The sequence below is a fragment of the Canis lupus genome, chromosome 3 (assembly GCF_003254725.2).
Source record: "Canis lupus dingo isolate Sandy chromosome 3, ASM325472v2, whole genome shotgun sequence".
Lineage (NCBI taxonomy): Eukaryota > Metazoa > Chordata > Mammalia > Carnivora > Canidae > Canis > Canis lupus.
Genome location: NC_064245.1, coordinates 91,945,432 through 91,969,300, shown reverse-complemented (window position 1 = coordinate 91,969,300; position 23,869 = coordinate 91,945,432). Strand labels below are relative to the sequence as shown.

At 64.5% G+C, this 23,869-nt stretch overlaps 4 protein-coding genes and 1 long non-coding RNA gene across 8 annotated transcripts in view; 2 read left to right on the top strand and 3 right to left on the bottom strand.

The window, feature by feature from the left end:
• PDE6B (phosphodiesterase 6B) overlaps positions 1 to 4,863 on the top strand; it is a 28,319-nt gene extending 23,456 nt beyond the window's left edge. The window contains exons 16-22 of the mRNA XM_025437528.3: positions 282 to 382; positions 562 to 669; positions 1,139 to 1,202; positions 1,546 to 1,620; positions 2,460 to 2,543; positions 3,660 to 3,816; positions 4,646 to 4,863. Coding sequence (XP_025293313.1) covers positions 282 to 382; positions 562 to 669; positions 1,139 to 1,202; positions 1,546 to 1,620; positions 2,460 to 2,543; positions 3,660 to 3,816; positions 4,646 to 4,707 — 651 coding nt within the window. The 3' untranslated portion in view covers positions 4,708 to 4,863. The remainder of the gene's footprint in view (positions 1 to 281; positions 383 to 561; positions 670 to 1,138; positions 1,203 to 1,545; positions 1,621 to 2,459; positions 2,544 to 3,659; positions 3,817 to 4,645) is intronic.
• Positions 338 to 1,639, bottom strand: LOC118354309 (uncharacterized). Its single transcript, XR_004814646.2, has 3 exons — positions 1,538 to 1,639; positions 921 to 1,251; positions 338 to 603 (listed from the first exon to the last, which is right to left on the bottom strand). It is a non-coding gene; the product is annotated as an uncharacterized LOC118354309 (long non-coding RNA).
• Positions 4,864 to 6,194: 1,331 nt separating the features above from the next.
• ATP5ME (ATP synthase membrane subunit e) lies at positions 6,195 to 7,616 on the bottom strand. The gene is made up of 4 exons (XM_049108735.1): positions 6,930 to 7,616; positions 6,715 to 6,769; positions 6,421 to 6,519; positions 6,195 to 6,276 (listed from the first exon to the last, which is right to left on the bottom strand). Exons 1-4 carry the CDS (start codon positions 7,614 to 7,616, stop codon positions 6,251 to 6,253), a joined length of 867 nt encoding a protein of 288 aa, XP_048964692.1. The 3' UTR covers positions 6,195 to 6,250.
• MYL5 (myosin light chain 5) lies at positions 7,312 to 12,642 on the top strand. 4 transcript variants are annotated; one of them, XM_025437526.3, is made up of 8 exons: positions 7,486 to 7,621; positions 9,641 to 9,779; positions 10,188 to 10,295; positions 10,467 to 10,542; positions 11,125 to 11,229; positions 11,562 to 11,640; positions 12,174 to 12,222; positions 12,481 to 12,642. In XM_025437526.3, the coding sequence occupies exons 2-8, from the start codon at positions 9,777 to 9,779 to the stop codon at positions 12,580 to 12,582; spliced, it is 522 nt and encodes a 173-aa protein (XP_025293311.1). In that variant the 5' UTR covers positions 7,486 to 7,621; positions 9,641 to 9,776; the 3' UTR covers positions 12,583 to 12,642. The 4 variants fall into 4 exon arrangements, with proteins under 4 accessions (XP_048964693.1, XP_025293311.1, XP_025293312.1 ...); XM_035714669.2 differs by having other exon boundaries at positions 7,499 to 7,621; positions 9,673 to 9,779; XM_049108736.1 differs by lacking the exons at positions 7,486 to 7,621; positions 9,641 to 9,779 and adding an exon at positions 7,312 to 7,424.
• Positions 12,397 to 20,036, bottom strand: SLC49A3 (solute carrier family 49 member 3). The gene is made up of 10 exons (XM_025437633.3): positions 19,890 to 20,036; positions 16,794 to 16,952; positions 16,396 to 16,609; positions 16,181 to 16,257; positions 15,133 to 15,270; positions 14,885 to 15,001; positions 14,495 to 14,647; positions 14,071 to 14,228; positions 13,756 to 13,865; positions 12,397 to 13,577 (listed from the first exon to the last, which is right to left on the bottom strand). Exons 1-10 carry the CDS (start codon positions 20,034 to 20,036, stop codon positions 13,420 to 13,422), a joined length of 1,431 nt encoding a protein of 476 aa, XP_025293418.1. The 3' UTR covers positions 12,397 to 13,419.
• Between the last annotated feature and the right edge of the window lie 3,833 nt (positions 20,037 to 23,869).

Genomic DNA, 23,869 nt, shown 5'->3' with positions numbered 1-23,869 from the left:
AGGGTTCTGAGTTCTGAGCGGCCTCCGAGGCCCGTCGGGGGCTGCAGTGGGGTCAGGGCGGTGGGTTGGATTTGACACCCGCAGGGAGGGGGGTGCACCCCAGTCTCAGGCAGCGGTGGGGGCCGAGCGCCTCCCAGCGCCAGCCCGAGGCCACCTGGGTCCCCTGGGCCCCCCGGGGGCGGTGCCACGACCTGGGGTAGGAGCCGGGCCGACAGGGACCCACGGGCGGACCCGGGAGGGGGGCAGACCGGCCCGCACCGCGACCAAAGCCCTCCCCGCAGACCCTGAACATCTACCAGAACCTGAACCGGCGGCAGCACGAGCACGTGATCCACCTCATGGACATAGCCATCATCGCCACCGACCTGGCACTCTACTTCAAGTGGGTGCCCCCCCCCCCGCCTCCCTGTGGGGGCAGCCAGGAGCCGCGGGGGGCTGCGGTAGGGAGCAGGGGCCCCACAGACCTGGGCTCTCTGCCTCGGTTTCTCTCCTAGAAGGGTGCTTGGGTGAGGGTCGAGGAGGAAGGGGGCGGGGCGTCGACTCTTTGTTCTTGGGGTTCAGGAAGAGGACAATGTTCCAGAAGATCGTGGATGAGTCTAAGAACTACGAGGACAGGAAGAGCTGGGTGGAGTACCTGTCCCTGGAGACGACGCGGAAGGAGATAGTCATGTGAGCAGTGGGGGCGACAGGAGCCCCCCCAGCTGGTCGATCTCAGACGTCCCCCCACAAAACTAGAAGACCCCCGGTCCTGCCCGAGGGGGCCACAACAGAGCAGCTCGTCTCTAAACGGCTTTGCTAAAGCGTCAAGCCAGCGCTCCATCTGCCCTGCTCCTCCTCCTCTGCGGGGGACAGGACAGGACAGGACTGGGGATCAGACGGTCCATTTCCTTAGTTCGTGACCTTGGCAGTGATTTCCTTACTTTATGAACCTCCGCTGATGCACCACGATACGGGGATTCAGGACTTGGGTCCCGCTGCAGGCCTGCCCCCGAGGTCCACAGGGAGGCTGCCTGATAAATACCTGGTTGCCGGGGTAGGGGGGGAGCACGAGGGTGAGGCCTGCAGTGGGGGGAGTGCGAGGTGGCCGTGGAGGGGTGGGAGGGGGCCAGCAGCGCTCTGGAGCTTCGTCTGCCCGCAGGGCCATGATGATGACGGCGTGTGACCTGTCTGCCATCACCAAGCCCTGGGAAGTCCAGAGCAAGGTCAGAAGTCATGCAGGGCCCCTGCCTCGGGAGACCAGGGAGAGGAAGCCTGCGGGGGGGGGGTGGGGGGTGGGGGGGGTAGGTGAGGGTTACAGAACCTTCTCTTGCAAGTAGCCCCCAGGCCTGCAGCCCTGCCCCACCCCTGCTCCAGGGCTGGCTGGCGGCCACACTGGGAAGTGCCAATGAGCTCCCTGTGCACTAGGCCCAGCCTGAAGAATTGGGGCCCCAGAGGGCCTGGGACACAGGAGACCGAGGGCAGAGGAGGGCAGGAGCCTCTTTCCTCAATTTCTGACCAAGCGCTGACCCCCCAAGATGACTGCCTTTTATGCACCCACCTCCCAAGGTTGCTCTGTTGGTGGCGGCTGAGTTCTGGGAACAAGGGGACTTGGAAAGAACAGTTCTGGATCAGCAGCCTATTGTGAGTGTTACTTCCAGAATCTTCTACCCACCAGGCTCCTTGGTAACCTCGGGCCTCGCTTGGTGCACACAGAGGACCCCTGGGGACTTGGGGTCGGAGACCTCAGTCTCACTTTGTGGGGTTGGTCATGTGACACGAGGTGGGTGTGAACTTCGATGGCTCGAGATCTGGGTAGGGTGTAGACCCCGACCTAGGGTCTGCAGGAAGCTGTGGTGCCCGGGCAGAAATGGAAAGTCCTTGTGAGAGTGGCCGGAGCAGGCTGTGCCGTGAGGCTCGGGCAGGCTGGGAGCTGCTCCGGGAAGGCCTGGCCCGGGGACAGTAGGGTGCCAGGGAAGGCCCGTGGCCGGGGCCCGGCCCACACGGGGGACAGACGAGGCTGACGTCCTCGGGTCAGCAACGTGGCTCGACTGGCGTGCTGGACCACTGCGGCCTCGGCGTGGACCGGTACGGGCACAGCGCCGTCCACGCGGCCTCGGCGTGACCCAAGGGCACGGGCACAGCACCGCACTGTCCAGGGCCGCCCAACCTCAGGTGGAGGCTCTGGGGCCAGGGCCAGACCGAGGGAAGGGCACCTGCAGTTTGCCCACAGGGTTTCAAGCCAGGGCTGTGGTCAGCACCGAGGGTGGCTCCCAAGGACCAGGGGCTCGGGTGCGGGCAAGGGGCCTTGCCCGGTGGCCCCGAGCGGGGAGGGCGCCCCCGTCCAGGCCCAGCGCCATCGGGAGGCTCAGCCCCGAGCAGAGGCTCCGCCCTCATCCCACGGACACTGTGCGCCGGGGCTGCGAGCCGGGCCGGGGCCGAGTCCTGCAGGCTCAGAGGAGGTGTCTCTGCTCCCCCACAAGCCGATGATGGACCGGAACAAGGCAGCCGAGCTCCCCAAACTACAGGTTGGCTTCATCGACTTCGTGTGCACGTTCGTGTACAAGGTGAGCAGCGTGCATCGGGGTCACAGGCGGGCGGCGCGGGCTGGCCCGGGGCCTGACCTGCCGCAGCCCCACCTCTGCCCCCGGCACTTAGGCCTGAAAGCCGCAGCGTCACTCCCGCCATGACCCAGCAGCTTCCACCCTCGGGAAGGGCCCTCCACTCACCGGGAGGCCTCACCCCAAGCCCCATCTAGGGCCCCCATGCGTGGCCTACACATTTTCAGGGCACAGACTGCAGTTTGCCTGCAAGCACATGTGTTCACGGCTGTGAGGCCAGGACAGGGAGGGCCGCCTGCCACAGCTGGGAAGGCCTCTCCCAACCAACACGTTGCACACTTGAGGTTGACAGTGGACGTGAGCTGTGACCTCGCAGCCCAGAGGACGCTCGGGGGCGTGCGGGGGGCCAGGTGCAGAGCCCTCCCACATGATGCCCTATGCGGCCCTGGGCTCCACACCTTCTGGCCCTAGCGGCTGCAGGGACCCACACTGTGACCAAGGGGTGGTCTGGTGCTGAGCAAAGTCACCCCTGACCGGGCAGGCCACGCCCCACCTTGACCACCGCACACCCCAGCTCCCTTTACTGCCCCCTCAGCGGGGCTGCGAGCACTGGGAAGGAGGACGGGACCAGGATGTGCATCCCAGTCCTGAGGTCGCAGGTCACGGCCCCACCACAGCGCTCCCCCCGCCCCTGCCTTCCCCGAGTCCACCCACCCACTCCATGTGCACACATGCACACACGTGTGACGTAGGACATCTGAGAAGGAGCTGCAAGACCTGCACGTCTGCCTGAGTCTCCCCGGGATCCCCCTTCTGCCGTTGATGTGCCTTCTGCATTCTCGGGGTCCTTGCTCGGCTGTGGCCGTCCACGCCATGGGCACTCACACCCCGCAGCTCCCCGTCCCCTCCTCCCTCCCAGGGCTGTGCTGCGAAGTGACCCTTCAGTGGCCTCCCCTTCTCCGTCAGGCAGCCCCCCGCCCCGGGGTTTCCTCCCAGGGGAGCGAGGCAAGGCGCTGGGGGGCAGGCTGGTGTCAGCAAGGGCCAGGCCGTGGGGCCGCCACCTGCCCCCACTGCCTGGGAACTGTCGAGAGGTGTGGTCCGACCTCCTGATTCTGTGTCCAGGAGTTTTCCCGTTTCCACGAAGAGATCCTGCCCATGTTCGACCGACTGCAGAACAACAGGAAGGAATGGAAGGCCTTGGCTGATGAGTACGAGGCCAAGCTGAAGGCCCTGGAGGAGGAGAAGCAGCAACAAGAGGACAGGACGACAGCCAAGAAAGGTCTGGGCCGCAGGGGTGGGCACGGGTTAGCCGCCCGCGGAGCGTGTAAAGGGACAGTGGGGCAGCAGAGGCGAGCCTGGAGGCAGGCAGGTGGCCCGCAGCACGGGGACCCTCAGGCGCGGGCCTGGCGAGCGGGAACAGGGAAGGGCCCCTCCATTCCGGGCCAGGACCGCGTTTCCTCCAAGTAACTGAATGCGGCTTCCGCTGCAAAAGGGGAGGGAAGCCCGGCAGACACATCCCCGCAGTGGCCACCGCTCCCCACTAACCCGCTCAGAAAAATCCACCCGTAATGTCCATGCTGCCCTCAGAAACCGGTGGAAGACCAAAGGGCGACCTAGAGGCTCCGGCCGTGACCTCGGGGTCACACGCAGCAGGGAGCCCGTTGGCGCCCCGCCCTGCCTGTGCACACACGTCCTGCGCCCCCTCAGATAAAATCTTTTTAAAAAAGCGGAACAAACATAAGACCTGTAAGTGAACTAGGAGTCGGGCGCACGGGACACGCTTCACCGGCCCGCGTCACAGGTCTCCGCGGCTACCGCTGTGAGCATGTGCTTCCGCGGCAGGGTCGTGGCCCCCAGGAACCCGATGGCGCCGCCCTGGCCTTTGCATGTGGCACCTGGGCCCCGGCACCCTCGGGAGGAAATGCACGTGAACAGGGCTTCGGGGCTGTGAGGGCCGGAGCCGACGGGTCACGGGAGCGAAGGCAGGAAGGGCCGAGGCGGGGCTGGCTAATCGGCTCAGGCGGGCACCGGGCCGAGGAGGACGCCGGGGAGCAGGCCGTGCTCACCCTCGTGCTCACCCTCCCCTCACCGTCCCGTCTCTCTCGCAGCGGGCACAGAGATTTGCAACGGTGGCCCCGCACCCAAGTCTTCCACCTGCTGCATCCTGTGAGCTGCTCCCGGGTTCGGACGGCGCCCCCGCCTCTAAGGGTTTGCTACATGTGAGGAAGCCCCAGAAAATGACTAAAGACAATTTTGGATATCTTGAAACTTTTTTAAGATCTGTGTTTTTATAAACTCAACTATGAATAAAGTTTAGTGTACCTCACGCTCAGCCACCTTCCGGGTGTCCCACCGCTTGCCATGGAGAGCCCTCTGGAAAGGGGCTGTGAACTGTGCGTCCGCGAGGGCTGGGTGGGAACGCCAAGCGCACGAGTACTTATGTGTACACGGGTAGACGAGATACGTGTGTGCTGCTGCCAACCTGGTTTAGGAGGAACCCTGACCAGAAACTCGGAATAAAATAAAAACAAGTTGTATTTTTCTTCAATACGGCAGAGATTCTGGTGGAGGGCACATCACGTGTGACCCACCGGAAAGTTCTGCCAGAAGGTCAAAGCCCGAGTGGAAGAGGGGTCACAGGCCTGACCTGAGGACAACCCCTGCCTGCACAGCCCTCCGCACAGATCGCCTGGCATTGCCGAGTCCCGTCCAAGTAACCGCTTCGCACTCATGGCCCAGCATGGCCAGACTCGACCAGGACACACGAGTCCTGTGCGATTCAGATGCTACTTATCTGGGAGAAACTAGGGACTTTTAACCCCAAAGCATTGGTTCCCCCGACCCTGGACACTGAACCCACAGCAAGCTGCTCTCAGCTGCACAATCGGATGCTTCCAGAGTTCCCGAGCTCCTGGGCAGGTGGGGGGACAGGGAGGAGGCAGGTCCCTTCTCGGCAAGGGCTCCTGGGGACACCCTGCCTGTGATCAGGGCCAGGCCACCCACCAAGCGGACGGCACCCGCCAAGCACTGCGGGAGGGGCCGGGCTCCCCCAACCTTCGCCCTGACTAAAACCAAGGCTTTCAAGTGCTGACATGCTGCTCCTCCTTCCCCTCACGTTTGCAAATGAATCCATTTTTCTATCAAAACCTGGCTCAGGGACAGGGATGTGCTCCAGACCTGGGCTGGAAGACAGCATGTTCCACCCACAGGCCTGAGGCTGGAAGGAGCACAGCCCGGAGGCAGAGGAGCAGATGCGAGAGCCCAAGCCCACCAGAGCCCGGTCCATTGGCCACGTCTTCCCCAGGGTGGGGGAGGCTTGGGGCGGGGGGGCTTCCCGACAAGGAGACAAAGGGCATCAGGCCACCTCCCAGCCTGGCGCCTGTGCTGCCCCCCAGGGGTCTGCGCCAGGCTTAGTGAAGACCCAGCAGCACCCACAACACCCGAGCTGGCTGTGTCTGCGCCAGCTGCTCCCGTGGGGGCGCCCCAGCCGGGCACCCCAGACAAGCGACGGGATTAGTGTCCGCGGCCCGCCTGCACCCAGCACCCCGTGTCTTCTAAAACCCGCTCCCCGTCACCAGGCCGCACACACTGAAAACGGAGAGCGGCGGCCGGGCCTGAGCCGGGGAATCAGACAACCGGAGACGGGGCAGGACAGCATCGCACGACACAGAAAGCCTTTATTCGCGCGCGCGCCGCTCCAGGGCAGGGCAGCCTCACTTCAGGATGCTGTCGTCTCGGGCTGAAAGGTCCGGAGGGGAACAGCCGCGTCAGGGCGCCGCCACAGCCGCCCAGGCGACCCACCCGGGCCGCGCCGACCGCGTCCCCCCCGCACACCCGCGGCCTCTCCCGCCCCCCGGGAGCCCAGGGCCCGCGGCGCCCGCACCTTCCGCAAGCTCCCGCTCGATCCGCTTCCGTTCCTCCTGCTGCTTCTTCTCCTCGGCGGCCACCCTCCGCTCCTCCTCCGCCCGGGGTTTCAGGTAACCTGCGGGGGCACAGCGGGGAGGCGCGCAGGCGCTCGGTTTCTTCGCCGAAACGCCGCGCGGAGGGAAACGGTCCACGCGAGACCTTGAGGCGCCCGAGAGCCCGACCCGACCCCGCCCCCGACCCCCACGCACCCACTTGTCCCGAGAACCAGGCGTCCCGCCCTCGGGGTCCCCGCGCGCCCGCGGTCACTCACTGTAGCGCTTGGCTCCGTACGCCATGCCGAGGACCAGGGCGGAGTAGCGGCCGAGCTGCGGGAGACGGCGGTCAGGGCGGTCAGGGCGGGGGGGCGAGGGCTGGGGGCCGGGGTCCCGGGGAGGGGTCGGGGCCGGGGCTCCCACCCCACCGAGGTCGCGCACGCGGGGCCCCACGGGGCCGAGCGCCCGCCGACGGCCGCAGAGCCCGGTTCACCTTGATGAGCGGGGAGACCTGCACCGGCGGCACCATCTTGTCCGTGAGCCTCACGCCGGAAGCACAACCCGCCGCCGCCGGAAGCGCCGCGGTGACGTAGAGGCGTAGCGAGGGCCGCGTGCGCCGTGCGCGGGAGCCTGCGCCCCCCGGTGGGCGGAGGCGGAACAGCGCGGCCGCTCGGGGCGGGGCCCCTCCCGGCGCGCCGCTGGCGACCAGTACGCACGCGCGACCGCGGGGTGGGGGCGGGGCGGCCTTGCGGGGGGCGCGGGGCTCCCGCCGTCCGCCGGGCTCAGCGCCGGAGGAGGCCGCCCGCCGGGCCCGAGGGTTTGCCGAGCGCGTGAGGCTCAGCAAACACACAGGCCCCTGCGCCCTGGCTGCGGGCTCTGCGGCCCGGGGCCCCCGCGCCGGGGAGGGAGCCGCCACCACGCCCCGCCCCAGGTCGCCCGCAGGGGCCGCAACGGGAACGGGCTTCGAGGCTGGGCTGGGAACCCAGGGGTGAGCGGAGGGCGCCCCTTGGGGAGCGGCTCCCCTGCACGGGGCGGGGCCTTCCCGGGAGGAGCAGCCTGGCCGGCCGAGGGCCCCAGCAGCCCCGCAGTCTCCCCCTTCTGCTCCTCCGGCGGGACGCGGGGGGCCTCTCCTTTGAGTCGCTCCACCCTCTGAGCCTCTGCGCTCACCCTGTGACGTCATGCCAGGTGAGCCGCAGGGGTGCAGGGGGTGACGTCACGGCCAGGTGAGCCGCAGGGGTGCAGGGGGTGATGTCACGGCCAGGTGAGCCGCAGGGGTGCAGAGGGAGTGACGTCAGGGCCAGGTGAGCCGCAGGGGTGCAGGGGGTGACGTCACGGCCAGGTGAGCCGCAGGGGTGCAGGGGGTGATGTTACGACCAGGTGAGCCGCAGGGGTGCAGAGGGAGTGACGTCACGGCCAGGTGAGCCGCAGGGGTGCAGGGGGTGACGTCACGACCAGGTGAGCCGCAGGGGTGCAGAGGGGGTTCCCTACACGGCAGGCAGCAGTGGCCGAGCAGCTCCCAGGGCCAGGGCGTGCTGGCTGTGGGGACACATGGCTCCCCAGGCAACCAGGTGGGGGGCGCCGGCAGGAGGAGCCCTCGGCCCGGCCCTGCACTGATCCAGGCCGAAGCCCTGGGAACCGGAGCTTGAGCCTCTCTGGGGCCCCCAATACGCCAGACGGGAGCCCACTTTTCCCAACTTTCCCAAGCCCTCCTGTTTCCAGAGAGAACTCAGCCGAGTCCGAAGAGCCCGGCACACGGAGGCAGACGCTCCGGGTGCTCGCAGGGCGGCGCGGCCACCTCCGGCTCCTGGGCTCAGCCTGCCCGCGGCCCCGCGGTCCTCTCCACCTCTGCCCCGGGACTGCAGGATCACGGCGGGTTCCCGGGGGCGGGAGCCAGCTCGGTCCTGCAGGGCCCTGCCCGGGCTCTCTGGGGACCCTGCCCGATGCCTCTGCCAGGCCGGGGTGGGGCGACGCCTGCCCAACAGCCTCACCGCCCCCCGAGGAAGCTGTCCACGCACCTTGACCCCACAAGGCCGAACTAAGCCTCTTCCAGCAGCGCGCCTTGTGGGGATGCTGAGTGCGCCCCCACCCCGCCGGGGTCTTGCCCTCGGGCAGCCGAGCTGATGAGCTCGGGTGGCAAACATGTTTTCCCTTCTCTGGATGTTAAAATAAACAAGGCTCCTCAGCAACTCCTGCTTCCAGAATTAAAAATAAGTGTCTCTGGGGTTGAATGTGAAGCCAGGGTGCTGGAGGGGACCACCCATCAGTAGCTTCCAGGGGGGTGGGGTGGGCGGTGGGGGGGTGAGGACACCAGGCACACACGCCCACACGCACATGGCTGCCCGAGGGGGACCCCCTGAGGCTGGGGGAGACTCACTTTGGCCCCAGGCCCCCCCTGAGGGCCTCGGGGGTTCCCACCTGGCTCAGGACACTGGAGCCGCCTGCTGACGCCTGTGCACCTGTCGGGGCAGCTGTCCTGCTGAATCCTGATCTGCCCCCCCGGGCGGCTCCTCGGCTATCTTTAGTGCGGCCAGCCCGGGAGACCTCCCTAGGGGCTCCGCCGGTGTCCACAGGCCTCCCCACATCAGGGGCCTCCTGAGCACCTTCCCTTCTCCGCGGGGGGGCTCGCTCCTGCAGCCCCGCTAGGCTCTCTCCGAGCATCACAGTCAGACCCACTCGACTGGGAGTGCAGCCCAGCCCAGGTCCCCCACATTACTCACGTGTTTTCCCTCTGGGAGTCCCCAGGTCCCCCCAGCAGGTCACGCCCCCCAAGACCTGGGGTGATCTCTAAGCCTGACATCACCCCACAGGCACCTGGGCCAGGTCCCCTCCCCAGACTCTGCCTGCTGAGCCGCGATGTAGTGGGGAAACCTGGCTGGAGGCTGGCGCAGGGCTCGGCCCATCCCGAGGCACTCCACCCCAGAAACGTCCCTGCTCTGCCAGGGGGACGGGGCTCTGGGCCTCTCCTGCCACTGAAGCGGGGAGGCGAGGGCGTACACGACATGCCGGGGGGGGGATGCTTGGTCACCAGCCCCTCACAGGGACTTTGGGCAAATCTAGGAGAGGCGCCTTCCTCTGCTTCCGCAGCCAGAACAAAGGCTTCTGGGTGAGGGGCGGCGGGGAGGTGCCTGGGAAGCCGGCGCCAGGGCGGGAGGGGGGCATCTGAGTCACCCGCCAGTGCCAAAGCTCACTGTGCAGTCCCTCCAGTCCCCAGGGTGGCCCTAGGCCTGTCCTTGTAGGGAGTGGAGCCGGAGTCCGAGCTGTCCTGGGGGACTGGGCAGGAGCTTAAGACAGGTGGCCCGAGCCCAGGGGGCGCAGAGCATCGCAGCAGGCAGGCCTGGGCATGGTGAGTGGGGCCCGCCGGGCAGCGGGCAGGAGTGTGAGCGTGAGTGTGCGCGTGGCTGTGCGGTCACGGTGCCGCCGACACAAGTGTTTGCCTGTGTAAGAGCGCGCGGTGGGGAAGATCTGGGCCCCGGTGACAGTCTGGGGCTGGACGGTGGAGGCTCCTGGCCTCGCACTGGACGGGTCCCCAGAACAGGCCCACCCGCTGGCCGGCCGCCTGCACACTCAGGCCCAGCTGGCTCCTGGCTGGACGGCAGGCCCCGGGCGCAGGGCTTTCGGGCCCGGTCGGGCCGCTTCATACCCAGACCTGCAGCTGGCCTCGCCCAGGGGCCCGAGTGCCAACCACACGCACCCCCCGCGTCTTCCCGAACACCCGCCTGGAGGCCCTTCAGCCTTGGTGTCCTCACATTAGGCCAGCAGGAAAACGAAGAAGAAGGAAGGGGGGGGCCTCCGGGCCCAGAGGGCATCCTCCAACGTCTTTTCCAACTTTGAGCAGACCCAGATCCAGGAGTTCAAGGAGGTGAGGCTCCGCTTTTGTCCCAGTAACTCCCGCCCAAGGGGTCCCCTGTGAGTCGTAACGCAGGTGATGGAAAGACCCCGGCTGAGCCTCGCTGTGGAAGCAGCGAGAGGACAAGCCTGCGCTAACGGGGTGGCCCGCCTGGGAACCCAGTGAGCCTGGCCTCGGTTTCAGGCGTTCACGCTAATGGATCAGAACCGAGATGGCTTCATTGACAAGGAGGACCTGAAGGACACCTACGCCTCCCTGGGTAGGTGCCCGGGGGCGCAACTCTGCCACGACCTCGCGGGAACGCGCTCTGGCCCTACAGCCTGACCCGGCATCCCATAGCCCGTGGGCTGGAGGAGGTGGGCTGGGCCCCCCGGGGAGAAGTCCCTCTCCGGTGGCACAGCCCGAGCATGGGCGCCCCGGATGGGGTCATTGGGATGAAGCTCCCGGGAGGGGCCGACACCTTAGAGGAGCCCCGAGCAGGGGGGTGTCCTCCTCCCCCCGAGCACCGTAAGGAAGCCCAGAGCAGACCTGGGAGGCCGGGGAGGCCGGCTCACACTCCGCTGAAGAGCCGAAGGCTGGCCCTCTTGTCCCTCACCCCCGCGTGGGGGCACGTTCTCAGGCCGAGGCCACCCCGGGGGAGAACAGGTGCGTCTCCTTCCTCTGGGCCCCCTCACCCCCAGGTAAGCCCCGCGCCTCGCCTCTTCCTCCTCCTCCCAGGGCCCAGGGTCTGGGGCTCTGCTGACAGGTCCCCCCGTTGGCTCGCGTCCCCAGCGTTGTTCTGGGGTCACATCAACAACATGGCGGCCAGGGTGGCTGTGACCCCATCTCGTGTTGGTGACAGGCAAAACCAATGTCAAGGATGAGGAGCTGGACGCCATGCTCAAGGAGGCCTCGGGGCCCATCAACTTCACCATGTTCCTGAACATGTTCGGGGCGAAGCTGACAGGTGGGAGCAGCGGGGGGGTAGGGGCAGCCCTCGGGCCAGGCGGCCGAGGCACCGTGCATTTTGTTGGCTCCTGACGCCATTTCACATGAAAATTCAGATTTTCAAGTGTTTCGAAAAGCCCTAGAACCTGACACTCTGGTTCCCACGTCTGTGGGGCGGGTGAGCTTGCCGGGCGTCCTGTAGCCTCCGTCCTTCACTCCTGGGCCTCACGTCAGCCTTGGGCCTGGGCAGGATCCTAGGGACCCGCCGGCTGGGAGCTGCAGGTCCTCCTTCAGGCCAACCCTGGGGCCTGGGACGGGATTGGAGCCCTGAAAACCCCCTTTTGTGAGCAGGTACGGATGGCGAGGAGACCATCCTAAACGCCTTCAAGATGCTGGATCCCGACGGCAAAGGCAGCATCAACAAGGACTAGTGAGTGTGGCCCCGGCACCAAGGGCTGCCCCCGCCCCCGCCCCCGCCCCTGCCCCCGCCCCTGCCCCCGCCCACCCAGGTCCAGGCCCGGGCTGTCCGCCCCAGATCCCTGTCCCTCAGGGTCACGGAGGGCAAAACCGGTCCTGCCCACAGGGCGGGGTATCCGGGCCGACCCTCGACCCTCGACCCTCGCTGGGTTTGTAAGCCGCCTGGAGGCTCAGCAGCTGGGGGGGAGGCGGGAGTGGGCGTGCCCAGTGTAGCAGGCACATGCCTCAGTCTCCCCCGCCCCCCCCCACGGGGCCCCCCAGGGAGGTGACCCTGAGCGTGAGTCAGGAAAGACGCCCCAGTGAGTCCCGGAGCCCAGGACTCGCCCTCCGGCCAGGCTGAGAGAGGCGCCTGTACCGTGGGGGGGGGGGGCCCCCCCGCCAGGCAAGCTGACCCCCCACCCGGGCCTCCCACCGTGGGGGGCGTCCCTCTCGCGGGTCCCTCTCTCGCGGGTCGGCCTGATACAGCTCCTCCCTCCTTGTCCTCAGCATCAAGAGGCTGCTGATGTCGCAGGCAGACAAGATGACTGCAGAAGAGGTCTGGCCCACGCTGCCTCACCCCACTTCCTTCCCCATGGTCCTCCGTGGTCTTGGGGGGCGGGGGGCTTGGCCAGGGGACGTACCCGGGCCCCCAGAGGCTGCGGCATGGGGTGGGCAGGGCGCTGCCCCCCGGCTCACCCCCCCCACAAGCAAGAACCACACGGGAGCCGGCTGGAGTTCAGTGCCTGTAATTCGCTGGCCACCTCGCCCCTTCCCCTCCTCCCTGGGCCTGACCCCCACCCCCACCGGCCCGCAGGTGGACCAGATGTTCCAGTTTGCCACCATCGATGCTGCGGGCAACCTGGACTACAAGGCGCTGAGCTACGTGCTCACCCACGGGGAGGAGAAGGAGGAGTGAGGGGCGTCTCCCCCATCGCCCCCCAGGCTGCAGCCCGTTCAATAAACATGAACCCACAAATCTGCCTGCCAGTGTCTGCGGGGGAGGGTGTCCTCCTGGGGGTGCGAGCGTTTGCTCAGGACTGGGAGAGTCTGGAGGGGAAGGGTCCGCTGGGGGCGGGAGGATCAGCAAGGACCTGCGGGGGACCGCCCCCTGCCGCCCCTGCGCCCCCTGCCGCCCCTCCCAGCCCAGCCTGACGCCCCCTGCTCAGCAGCGCAGGTTGAGAGAAGCTGGGGGCTGGGATCCCCCAAGGAAGGCATTTCTCACAACTGTCCACTCGCCTCAGTGATGCTGGGGACCCCACGGCCCAGGATCCATCCAGTTCCCCCACAGCCCTGGCCTCTCAAGACAGCCGCCCCCCCCCCCCCCCCCCCCCCCCCCCCCCCCCCGTCACTGCTCCTGCGCCAGCCACCCTGGGCCGGGCCTGGCCCGGCCGCTGGGGCACCCGTCTGGCCAGCGGCTGCATGTCCCCCCGGCCTCGGGGCCTCCCATAGGCCACCCCGCTGTGCTCCGCGGGTGCCCGGGCTGCTGGATGCTGGCACGCGGTGGCCAAAGCCTGCCCCTCCTGGCCTCCCCTTCACGCCCAGGACCACTTCTCGACAGACCAACTGCTCCTTTGGCTTCCAGACTCCGTAGGGACCCCGTGACCTCTCTGCGAGTCCTGGGGGCTCCAGGGCCTCAGGGCTCCACAAACAGGCGGGGGACAGGGCCACGGCTCTAGGACCGAGCTGCCCCGAGCTTCCTACGGTCCGCACCGGAGGCCGAGGGGTGGCGTGGGGTGGCGAGCCTCGGGGAGCCTCAGGGGGTGGCCGCCGGCTGGGGCACGCGGTCAGCGTCATCCTGGATGGAGCGGCTCATGCGGGCCTCGGCCTCCAGGCGCCGGTAGCGGGTGTGGAAGAAGAGCGTCAAGCAGCAGCTGAAGAGGGCGCAGAGGCCGGCCATCAGCAGCATGGACACTGGGGAGACACGGTCCCGCTCGGCTGAGGCTCGCCCCGCGGCCGGAGCTCCCCACGCAGGCCCCAGCGGAGCCACGCAGCTGGCAGGGCCCCAGCCGACCCCCACCGTGGCCAGTGAGGGACCAGGCACGGACCTCCTCACTTGGGCCCGGGGGCTCTGGGCAGCGGAGGCACTCACCCTTCCAGTCCAGGGGGCCCTGGCCATCCTGGCAGGTGGAGGTGGACGGCTCCGCTCGCCGCACGCTCAGGGCCGTCAGCAGGACCACGACGAGCGCACCCACAGCCTGCCTGGACAGCCACAGGCTCTTCAGCCCTGCCCCGGGCACCGCTCACCGCTCACCGCCACGGGTCATTCGGGGCACAGCGGCCTGCCCAGGGCTGCACACAGCTCAGAACGCGGTGGCCTTCGCCAGAGCAGGCGGGTGGCCCGCTCCGTGGCCTTGGGGCAGGGGCGGTCTCAGGGTCCCCAGGGAAGCAGTGGAGGAACACTCACCCCAGCACAACCACCAGGCCTGCAGCGGCACCCTCACTCACGGGAAAGGAGCACTCGACTGCCAGCTCCATGGCAATGGGCACCACCGAGAGGCCAAAGAGCCCGAGCAGTGAGCAGATGGTGACCAGCGCGAGGGTCTGTCCCTGCAGCTGAGACACCTGGGGGGCAGGGGGCCGTACAGAGGGGCGGGGCAGGGCAGCGGTCAGCGGGACGCAGCCCTGGACACACAGACCCAGCCAGGCCCCCCAGCATCGTCTTGGCCGTGCAGAGCAGCCAAGACGGCAGCACCAGGGCCAGGGGGCCGCCCCGCGGGCAGTGCCGAAGGCTGGCAAGGCCTGGCTTCCTGCTGACCAGCTTCCAGCTGCCCTGCCCCAGAGTAGTCCCTCCCGCCCCCGTAGGGTGGTCTTGGTTCAGGGGGACTCACCAGGGCAAAGGCCACGCAGACCACGGAGGTCAGACAGTAGCCAATCTTGACAGCCTCGGTGAACTGTTTGGTCTGGTCCACATACAGGCTGAGAACCAGCGCCCCCAGGACCCCAAAAACGATGAAGAGGGCCCCGCAAAGGCCTGCAAACTCCTGGAGGAGAGGAAGCCGGGGCACCCCATCACCCGCTGCAGGGATGCCGGGGCCCCAGGGGAGCAGCCTGCCCGCTGTCCCCGAGAGCCCGTGGCAGGGTGAGGGACGGCCCGTCAGTACCGCCCGCAACGGGAGGCTCCCCGTCCAGGGGTCCAGGGGTCCAGGGCTGGAGACCCAGGCTTAGTGGAGGTCACGGCCGCGGGCTCACGGGACAGGGGCCCGGGGAGCGGCACTCACCTTCGAGTAGCCCTTCACGCAGAGGACCTGCTCCAGGAGGGCCAAAAAGCCGGAGAAGATGCCGATGCCGCCCCCGAAGCACACGGCCAGGGTGACGTAGGCCCTGTTGTGCAGGAGCTGGGGGAGAAGCCCCGCTCAGCACAGGAGCCGGGAAACCCGGGCTTGTCCCGCCCCTTCCCTCCTCAGCCTGTGCCCGCACCCGGCCACCCGGCCACCCGGCCACCCGGTGTGGATCCCATCGCACTGACCAGCTTCAGCCCCTCCAGGAACCTCTCCGAGGTGCAGCGGGCAGCCACCCCAGAGGGCGGGCTGGGGGGCACGCTGTCCCAGAGGCAGGCAGTGGCCAGGAGGCAGGCGAGGCCAGCGGGGATGATATAGATGCCCAGCTAAGGAGAGGGCACGCGTGAGGGGCTGTGTGCAAGTGTGCAAACACGTGCGCGTGCACACGGGGACCACATCCCCACCGCTCTGGGCACACCGCCCCCTTGCCAGCCACCCCACCGCCAGCCCTCCCAGACAAAGCTGAGCCCCAGGACCCGCTCTGCTCTCGGGAACCCTGCCTTCCGAAAGATCACCCAAGGGTGGCGCCCACGGGGACAGCCGTCGCCCGAGCCTCTCCCAGGCCCCGGATTCGCCAAACTGCCCCCTGAGCCTTCCTGCCCGCCTTCATGAACGACCTCAGCGCTCGCCCAGCTGCACAGCTGAAGCCCCCTGACCCTCGGAACCTGCCAGGGCCTGCCCCACTCCCTGACCCAACCGAGGTCCCGACTGGACCCTGCGAGCGCGTCTTTGGCTCCCCAACGTTCTGGACCAGGTCAGACCAGTCTCCCCTCAGACATGCCCGGGTTTTCCATCCTACCAACGCCAAGCACCTGCCACCTGGGGTGATCCTCCCCACCTTGCTCAGCAGACACGCTGGCCTGGGACCCAGCCCCTACCCCTCAACCTCATATCCACCTCACGGCCTCCGCCGGTCCCTTGTCTCCGTCCCTAGCCCTCCCTTCAACGCCTCCTCCTGTTCCAGCCAGCCCCTCACCTAACTGAGGGCCTCCCCCCAGCAAGGAAACCGACATCCTGGTCCCTACCTGGCACGAAGGCGGTGCGAAAACCCTGTGTGCACCAAGTGCACGTGCCGGTGGGGTCACCAGCAGGGAGGGACAGGTGCGCACTCACAGACAGCTGTGGACACACTTGTACGTCCACACGTAAGCACATACACACCCACATGTATTACATGCAAGCCCAGCATGCATACATACACACCACGTGAATGCACACACGTCTGAGCTCCCTCACCATCCAGGGGATGTCCTTCTCCTTCTTCACCAGGGTAGGTGACAGCAGGTTGGCCATCAGGATGCCCAAGGAGTTTGCTGGATGGGCAGATGGAGACACGTGTCTGCCCCGCCCTGGGCCAGGCCTGGTCCCCGGCTCACAGGCCGAGCCCCTGCCCTCGGAGAGCAGGGAGCACGCAAGTGCCAGGACCCATCGGCCTCAGCCCTGCCACTCACACATGGTGCCGATCATGTTGGCTGTGACGCGCTGGTGCTCCGGGAACCACAAGGCAGCCAGCTTGGCTGGAGAGAAGATGACCATGGTCTGCACCAGGGCACAGAGGCTCTGCCCACCCATAAGGAAGGCAAACGGGTCCTCGATCTTGATGGCCAGAGAGGGCAGGGCTCTGAATGTACTCCCAGCAAAGTTCAGCCATGCGCACGTGATGGTCTGCAGGGATGGGGTCAGAGCACTGCCTGGTCAGCCCGGACTCCCTCCCCAGCACCCTGACCTCTGTCCTGCCCCCCCAACGGCTCTGCCTGGGGATCCCCCGGGGGAGGAAGCAGTGGCTCTTGAGCCCTTACTCAAGGACCCTGCCCCATCTAAGAACCAGCCTCCTTGGCGTCTGACTCACTGCCCAGCGAAGCCCAACAGAGTCCAGAACCCAGATGGCCACCACGCCGGACGGGATGGACACCACGAGGTAGATAAGCGAAAGCCAGTTGATCTGCTCGGTGGAGAGGACGAAGTGGTGGGCGATTATGTCGGCCACGGGGGCGAAGCTGAGCCACAGCTGTGGATACACACCGGTGTCAGCCCCGGGGGAAGGTGCTACAGACATCACAGCCACCTGCTGTCCTAGGCTTGGGCAGCCAGCCCGAGGGAGAGAGTGTCCGGCAGTCCCACAGGAGCCAGAGTCTCCACTAGTCACCTCCGGGGGCATGCACCAGCTAGGAGGTCAGACAGCATGCCTGGGACTGAAGCACCACCATCCTGCCAGCGTGGTCCGAGGGGTAGGAGCTGGAGACCTGGCCAGAGCCTGCAGGACCCTCTACGGGGAGGGCCCAGAGGCGGGTGTCTGCAGGGGGAAGGGGAGCTCTGTGTGGTGAGTTGTCAGGGAGGGGCGTAGACCGGGTGCTGGACAGCACTGGGGCCCGGGCTGAAAGAAGAGGGGGTCTCGATGAGGAGAGCTGGTGGCCCTGGCACCCTATGGCATAGATGTGCAGATGGGCTGGGCAGAGGAGCCCATCTGGGGGGGACGCTCGCTGTCTATGGGGAACAACCAGGTAGATAAGGGTAGGAAGCAGGGTGGGCCTGGAGCCACTGAAGGGGCAGTGGGAGGGATGTTTCCATGGCCGGGAGGGGGACAGAAAGGGGCCCAAATGGTATCCCCAGCTTGTCTACAAACTCAGCTATTGAGCCCCAGGTGAAAACACCTGGACTGTGGGCTGGCCCTGCCCAAGGCCAGCCCACCCGTCCTTCAGGAGACCCAAGTGTTTGGGAGGGAAGACCCTCTCTGAGAGCATGACAGGTGACGTTTCCCAGCCTTGGGTCCTGTCAAGAGCTAGGACTCTGAACCTCACAGATCTTTAGCAAACAGTAAGTTCCATTAGGTCAGCGGGGAAGACTTCCTGAGGAGGTAAGACAGCGTCTCCTCCCTAGAGGACGGGTGAGAGGAGGGGCTCTCCAAGGCTTATTGCTGGAGAAAGAAGGGAAGCAAGCCAGGGATGGACCAAAGATGAGGGCATCACAATCCAAAGCTCACGATCACTACCACCCTGTGAGACCCGGGAATGCAGGGGCTGGCCCCAGGCCACATCCTCCACGGCCGAGTGGGTGAGGTCCAGGCTTGCTGACCCACGCAGATGCCGACTGCAGAGCATCACATGACAGAGAACTTGGGCAACATCTGCCTTTTGTTCCCTTTTTTTTTTTTCTTTTACAGGGCAAAGCAGAGGACAGACCCTCCGGGTGCAGAAAGACACTGATCCAGCAGCGAAAAAGCATGGTATCTGTTCCCCAAACCCGCCCCGCCGAGCCAAGGCCATTCCTTGTTCTTCCCCAAGCCTGTGGCCAGCAGAGCAGAGACAGGGCCAAACTGCGCCAGGCAACATGGGAACAACTCCCCTCAATCTGCTCTCAGCCCTGCCAGTGCCGCTCACATCCCTCTGAGGGTGCTGATGGCTCCCCCCATGCTCGCCCCTGCCCACACCCCTGGGCTGCCTCCTTGGGCCACTGTGGGGCCACCCGGACCTCACTCCAGACACTGCTCCACCTGCCTCCGACACTGCCCTCTAGGAACCTGGGACCTGTGGGTACCCAGCTGCAGACGAAGGACACGAGTGGACGTGGCTGGGGTAAGCCTGATGGTCAGTGCTCCCAGGGGTGACCAGAGCAGGGATCACAATTCCTGGCGAGAGTCCTGTTTGCTCCATGACAACCCGCGGACCAAAGGGGAGTGCAGCCAGACACTGCCTCGGTGTGCAAGGAACTCCTCAGGCCACCAAGAGACCCACCGACCTCAGACTCATCAAAGCAGCGTCAGGGGCCGAAGGAGACCCTGCACCAAAAACCCTTTCTGGCTTCCTAGATGGGGACCTGGTACAAGCACAGTGCTTGAGTCCCACAGAAAAAAAGAGGTCTCGTCCACGCCTGCCCGCCACCCGCACTCGGGGCTCTGCACGTCCCGATCGTCTCCCGGCCACTCACGGCCTCCCCAGCTACCTTCTGCCAAGGTAGCTTTCCATGACCTGATTACGTGGGGGCCTAGTGCTGCCTGGGCGGTCCTGGGGTTCCGTGGGAACCAAGGAGTCACGGGCAGGTTCGTTCAGGCAAGTAGCAGGCAGAGCAGGCGGCTCCGGCGAACGAGATGGAGGCTGCCCCGTGCAGCCCGGGGTGGGCCAGCACCGCGGCCTGACCCCGTGAGCAGGTGGCCAGCATGACATGATGAGCGTGGCTCCAAGCTCTCCCTCCATCCAAGTGCACGAGGACACCTATCCTAGGAGCATGGGGTGGGGTCCGCAAAATGTTCACCCCACCAAACCCACTGTACGTGGTGGGCTGGGGAAGGAGGGACGCCAGCCTCCAGCGGGAGCTGGGGAGAAGCTGGAGCCCCAAGCCCCAGAGATTGGTAGATCCTGTTCTCACTGGCTGACCAAGCGGTCTCGGGGGGAGTCCCTGCCAGCCCTGGGGACATTCTACAACAGGTAACCAGTCGCCGGAGATCCCAGCTGGGCAGTTATGGAGACCTGGGCCTGCAGACAAGGCCCCCTGAGAGAGTCCCCATAGGGGTCAGGAATCGAACGAAGGCGCCGGCACCCTAAGCAGGGGGGAGGGGGATGGAGTCGGCAGGGCCAGGCAGGGCCCGACCGGTTGCCAGGTGTTGGGTCTTCCAGAGCGAGGGGAGCTACTGGGAGACCCCTTGTCAGCTAGACAGTGACTCCCGCCTCGCCCTGGGCAGGAGAGGAATTCTTTCCAAACCACTGCAGGTGGCAGGGACCAGGCTCAGGCACCACTGCGAGGACAGAGGCCGCCTCCACCCTGCAGCCAGGGGCCCGTGTCCCGATCCACCCCACCGTGGGGGGGGGGGGGGGGCTTGCGCCCAAGCCCCCGGGGCTGCAGCGCGACCCCGCGCACCCGGCTGGGCCCCCACCTCCCCGCACCGCCCCCGCCCCCCACCTCCCCGCACCTCCCCGCACCGCCCCCCGCCCGCGCCCCCACCTCCCCGTACCGCGGCGTTGGAGCAGTTGAGCAGGCTCAGCACCAGCAGGAAGAGCCAGCGGCGCGCGTAGACGCGGTAGCCCAGCAGCGCGCCCAGGGCCGGGGACGCATCGGGCCCCCGCCCGGCCCCCCGCCCTCCCCCAGCCCCGCCGTCCATCGCCCGCCGCGCCGCTGTCGGGCCGAGGATCGCGCTCGGGCCGGGCCGCCCTGGGAGGTGGCGCCGGGGCGCGGGGCGGGGCGCGCGGGGTGGGGCCCGGGGGCGGCGGGCAGGGGGCCCGGGGCCGGGAGGAAAGGCGCGGTTACGCCCCGGGACCTTCCTCCGTCGGGCTGGACGGGCGTGTCTGCCGCCGAAACAGGGACAGAGTCTCCTCCCAGGCGCCAGGCAGCCCCCGACCTCCGCGTGGGCCTCCAGGTGCGCACCCGCCCACGCAGGTGGGTAGAGGAGAGGCCCCCCGCGAAGTCACTCGACCCCGCAGAAGGTCCGCATTTCCCGAAAGGGGCTGGGGAGAGGTCCCCTCCGCAAGTCCTGCTGTCCAAACAAGTCACAGGGAGGGCAGCAAGCCAGCGTGGAAGAGGAAGCTGGGGTCAGTCTGGGAGGTGACATCCAGACTAGTCATTGGGTTGGGTCCTGTGGGGAAGCAGAGACGAGGGGCAGCAGGCAGGGGCTGAGGAGGAAGGCGGAGTCCAAGGCCTGCCTGACCTGCCCAGCGCAAGGGCAGTGTCCCCGCAGACCTGGGGCAGTCGGCCTCCCCCGCAGGGCGATGGTCCACAGTTGCCAACTGAGGAAACAGCAAGGGTAGAGTGGGGAGAGGACCTAGAGCTGAAGACAGAGAGGAGGGGGTGTCAGGGCAGCCTCCCCTACAGCTTCCTCCCCACCCAGAAGGGAACCTCAGACATCTCCCTAAGGTCACCTGTGATGTCTAGGGGCTGACATACGTGGACATGATACAACCCTGGCACTCGTATCCCTCTCCACCTCTGACCCTCCCCCCATCCCTGGGGCTCTTCTGTGGGGCAGGCAGCTCAGCAAGGCCACAGTCACATTTCTACATGCCAACGAACATGTGGAAGCTAAAAATAAAGATACACTACCATTTACAATTACTTCAGAAAGTTACATATTTGGGCCTATAAAAAGCGATCAGAGGAAACCTCAACAAAAATGGAGTCAGGAGTCCAAAAGGGGGAGCTCTCATGCTGTACCATTCAACGTCAAAAACTGCCATTACAGACCCTAACAGAAGAATCATCAATAGGTAAGAATCATCAGTTACAGGCCCCAAGAGGAAAAGAGGTGCATTGCATCTCCTACAAGAAATTAAGCACCCCTGAAACTCACCCAGGGAGAAACTGCCATCACCGTAGACTCTTGCCTTTCTCCAATGGACTTTCATTCAAAACAGCCCCTCCCAATTTCCTCCTTTTTCTCTTTAGAATAACATTTCTCTCCTCTGTTGGATTACCCTATGGTTTTGGCTGCAGCTGGCTTGTCTTGCATTGTGGTTATTTGCTATTTCTGAATAAAGTCATTTTTTAAGGTCAACAGGTATAAACTTAGCAAACTGTACACAGGACTTGTGTGTAAAAATTATGCAACACAAATGAAAGAAATCAGTGAAGGTCTGTTTAAAACCAAGAGGTGTACCATGTTCATGGATTGGAAGACTCGACATTTTAAAATGTCAGTTCTCCCCAGACTGATCTATACACTTAAGACAGCTCCTATCTAAAGGGTTTTGTAGACATAGACTGGGAAAAAATATTTGCAAGCCACATATCCAACAAAGGGCTGGTATCTAGAATAAAAAGAGCCCTCAAAACCCAGCAGTAAAAAAACAAAACAAAAGTCTAATTAGCAAAAGACATGAAGAAACATCCCACTGAAGAGGATACCCAAATGGCAAAAGATGTTGGACGGCTAACATCACTAGCCATTAGGAAAATGCAAATTAAAACCAAAATGAGATACCACTACACACCTTTCAGAATGGCTAAAAGAAAAACCAATGAACCTTGAATGCTGCTGAGGTTATGCGTAACTCATTCATTGCTGTTAAGAATGTAAAACCAGGTTGACAGCTTCTTATAAAACTAACATGTAATTATCATATGACCAGCAGTTGCACTAACTGCAGTGCATCCACACCGTGGGATGGGGCTCAGTGGGAAGGGACTGTTCATAGCCAAGCAGGCTGGGTGAATCTCAGGGTAATTATGCTCATTGGGGGGTAGGGGGAGGTATCCAACTGCAGAAGGTTGTCCACTATATGAGCTATTACCTTAAAAGTAAGACTACCAGTTATTTTACCAGCAAAAACGGGTTTATTTGGGAATAGCAGAGAATGGCAGTCCAGGACAACAAGCCTACTGCAACACCACAGACTGGCGTGGAGACCCACGGCGAAGGGACTCTGCTTATAGAGGACACAGGAGCTGGGTCGCTGCTGTAAGCAGAGTGTCCATTGGGGTAAACTGGGAGCGGAAAGTGAAGTGGCTTCTCATTGGCGGGGCCGTGACCGTCTCTCATTGGCTGGGCTGTTGCTGGGGGAGGAGGAAACTTTCCTCCGGCTGCGGGACTGCGGTGAAGGTGGCACTGACCCACCCACACCGAGCCCCTCCCTTCCTGTTGGGTCTGCAGTTAAGAGCTTCACCTGTGGACCCTCCTATTCCACTTTGATGAGGTTTTTCCTTATTAATATTCGCAAATTCCATGTGCTTACATTTTTGAGAAGATAGGATTGTAGAAGTGGTCTCAGGGATGCGGGAGCGGGAGGGAGGGGTCCTCCTGGGGATGGAGAAACCGTCTGCCCTGAGGCCTGGGTACCGGAACCTACGTGTGACACAGTCGTGTGCGGGCCGCGAGCGCATCTGGAGAGGCCCGAGATCGGGGTTCATGGGTGTTGGCATCAGGGCTGTGACATCCTACAGTTGTGAAGATGTTCTCTCTGGGGAAGCCGAGCACAGAGTACAAGAGATCTCGGTATTAGGCCTTACAACTGCATTTGAATTTATAATTATCTAAAATAAGTTTAATTTAAAAAACTCACATAACATGGGGGGTACCTGGGTGGCTCAGCGGTTGAGTGTCTGCCTTCGGGTCAGGTGACCCGGGGTCCTGGGATGGAGTCCCACATCGGGCTCCCCGCATGGAGCCTGCTTCTCCCTCTGCCTCTCTCTCTCTCTCTCTCTGTGTCTGTCACGAATAAATAAATAAAATCTTTTTAAAAATAACATGGAAATCATACTCATTTGGAAACAACTTTTTCCACTCTCACACTTTATTTAAATTTGGGCAAGTATCTGCAACGTAAGCATCTAAGCTGTTCAAGTTTTGAATGGAGCTGAAACACCATCCTCGGAAGGAAGTGCCGTGCTGCACCCGGCTCTGTCCTCACACCTTCAGGAGCGCCCGCTTGAGGATACCCATTAGTCATCTCCACTCGTCGCTTCCTTTTGAAGTGATCTTCAAAGGCTTATTTCAAATAACATTTGACACACAATTTTGACTAAATCTTTGCTTCAGTGTTTTATCTCCTTTAAAAAAAGATTTTATTCATTCACTTGACAGAGCAAGCGAGTGGTGAGCACAAGGGGTGGGGGAGGTGGGCAGCAGACGCCCCGTGGAGCAGGGAGCCTGCCTCGGGCTCCATCCCAGGACTGGATCATCTGAGCCCAAGGCAGATGCTTCACCGGCTGAGCCCCCCAGGCGCCCCGTACCTCCTTTTTCCTCAACCAAATGCAGACTCCTATCAGCATCCCAACTAGCGGTAGTCAAGGCTTTTTTTCAGGCCACTGTGTCTTCCCAAGTTGAGAGCAGTCCCTCTGCCAAGAATGGAGCAAAGGCAACACTTTCTTCTCCGAGGATGTTGGGGAAGAAATCTCACCTTATAGAGGGAGGTGGTCACAGCCCATCCTCTTTGTCGGGTTTTGACTTGGCTTTTATCTGCTCCTCTCGAGAGAATGTCAGCTATTTGAGGGGCAGGAGCAGGT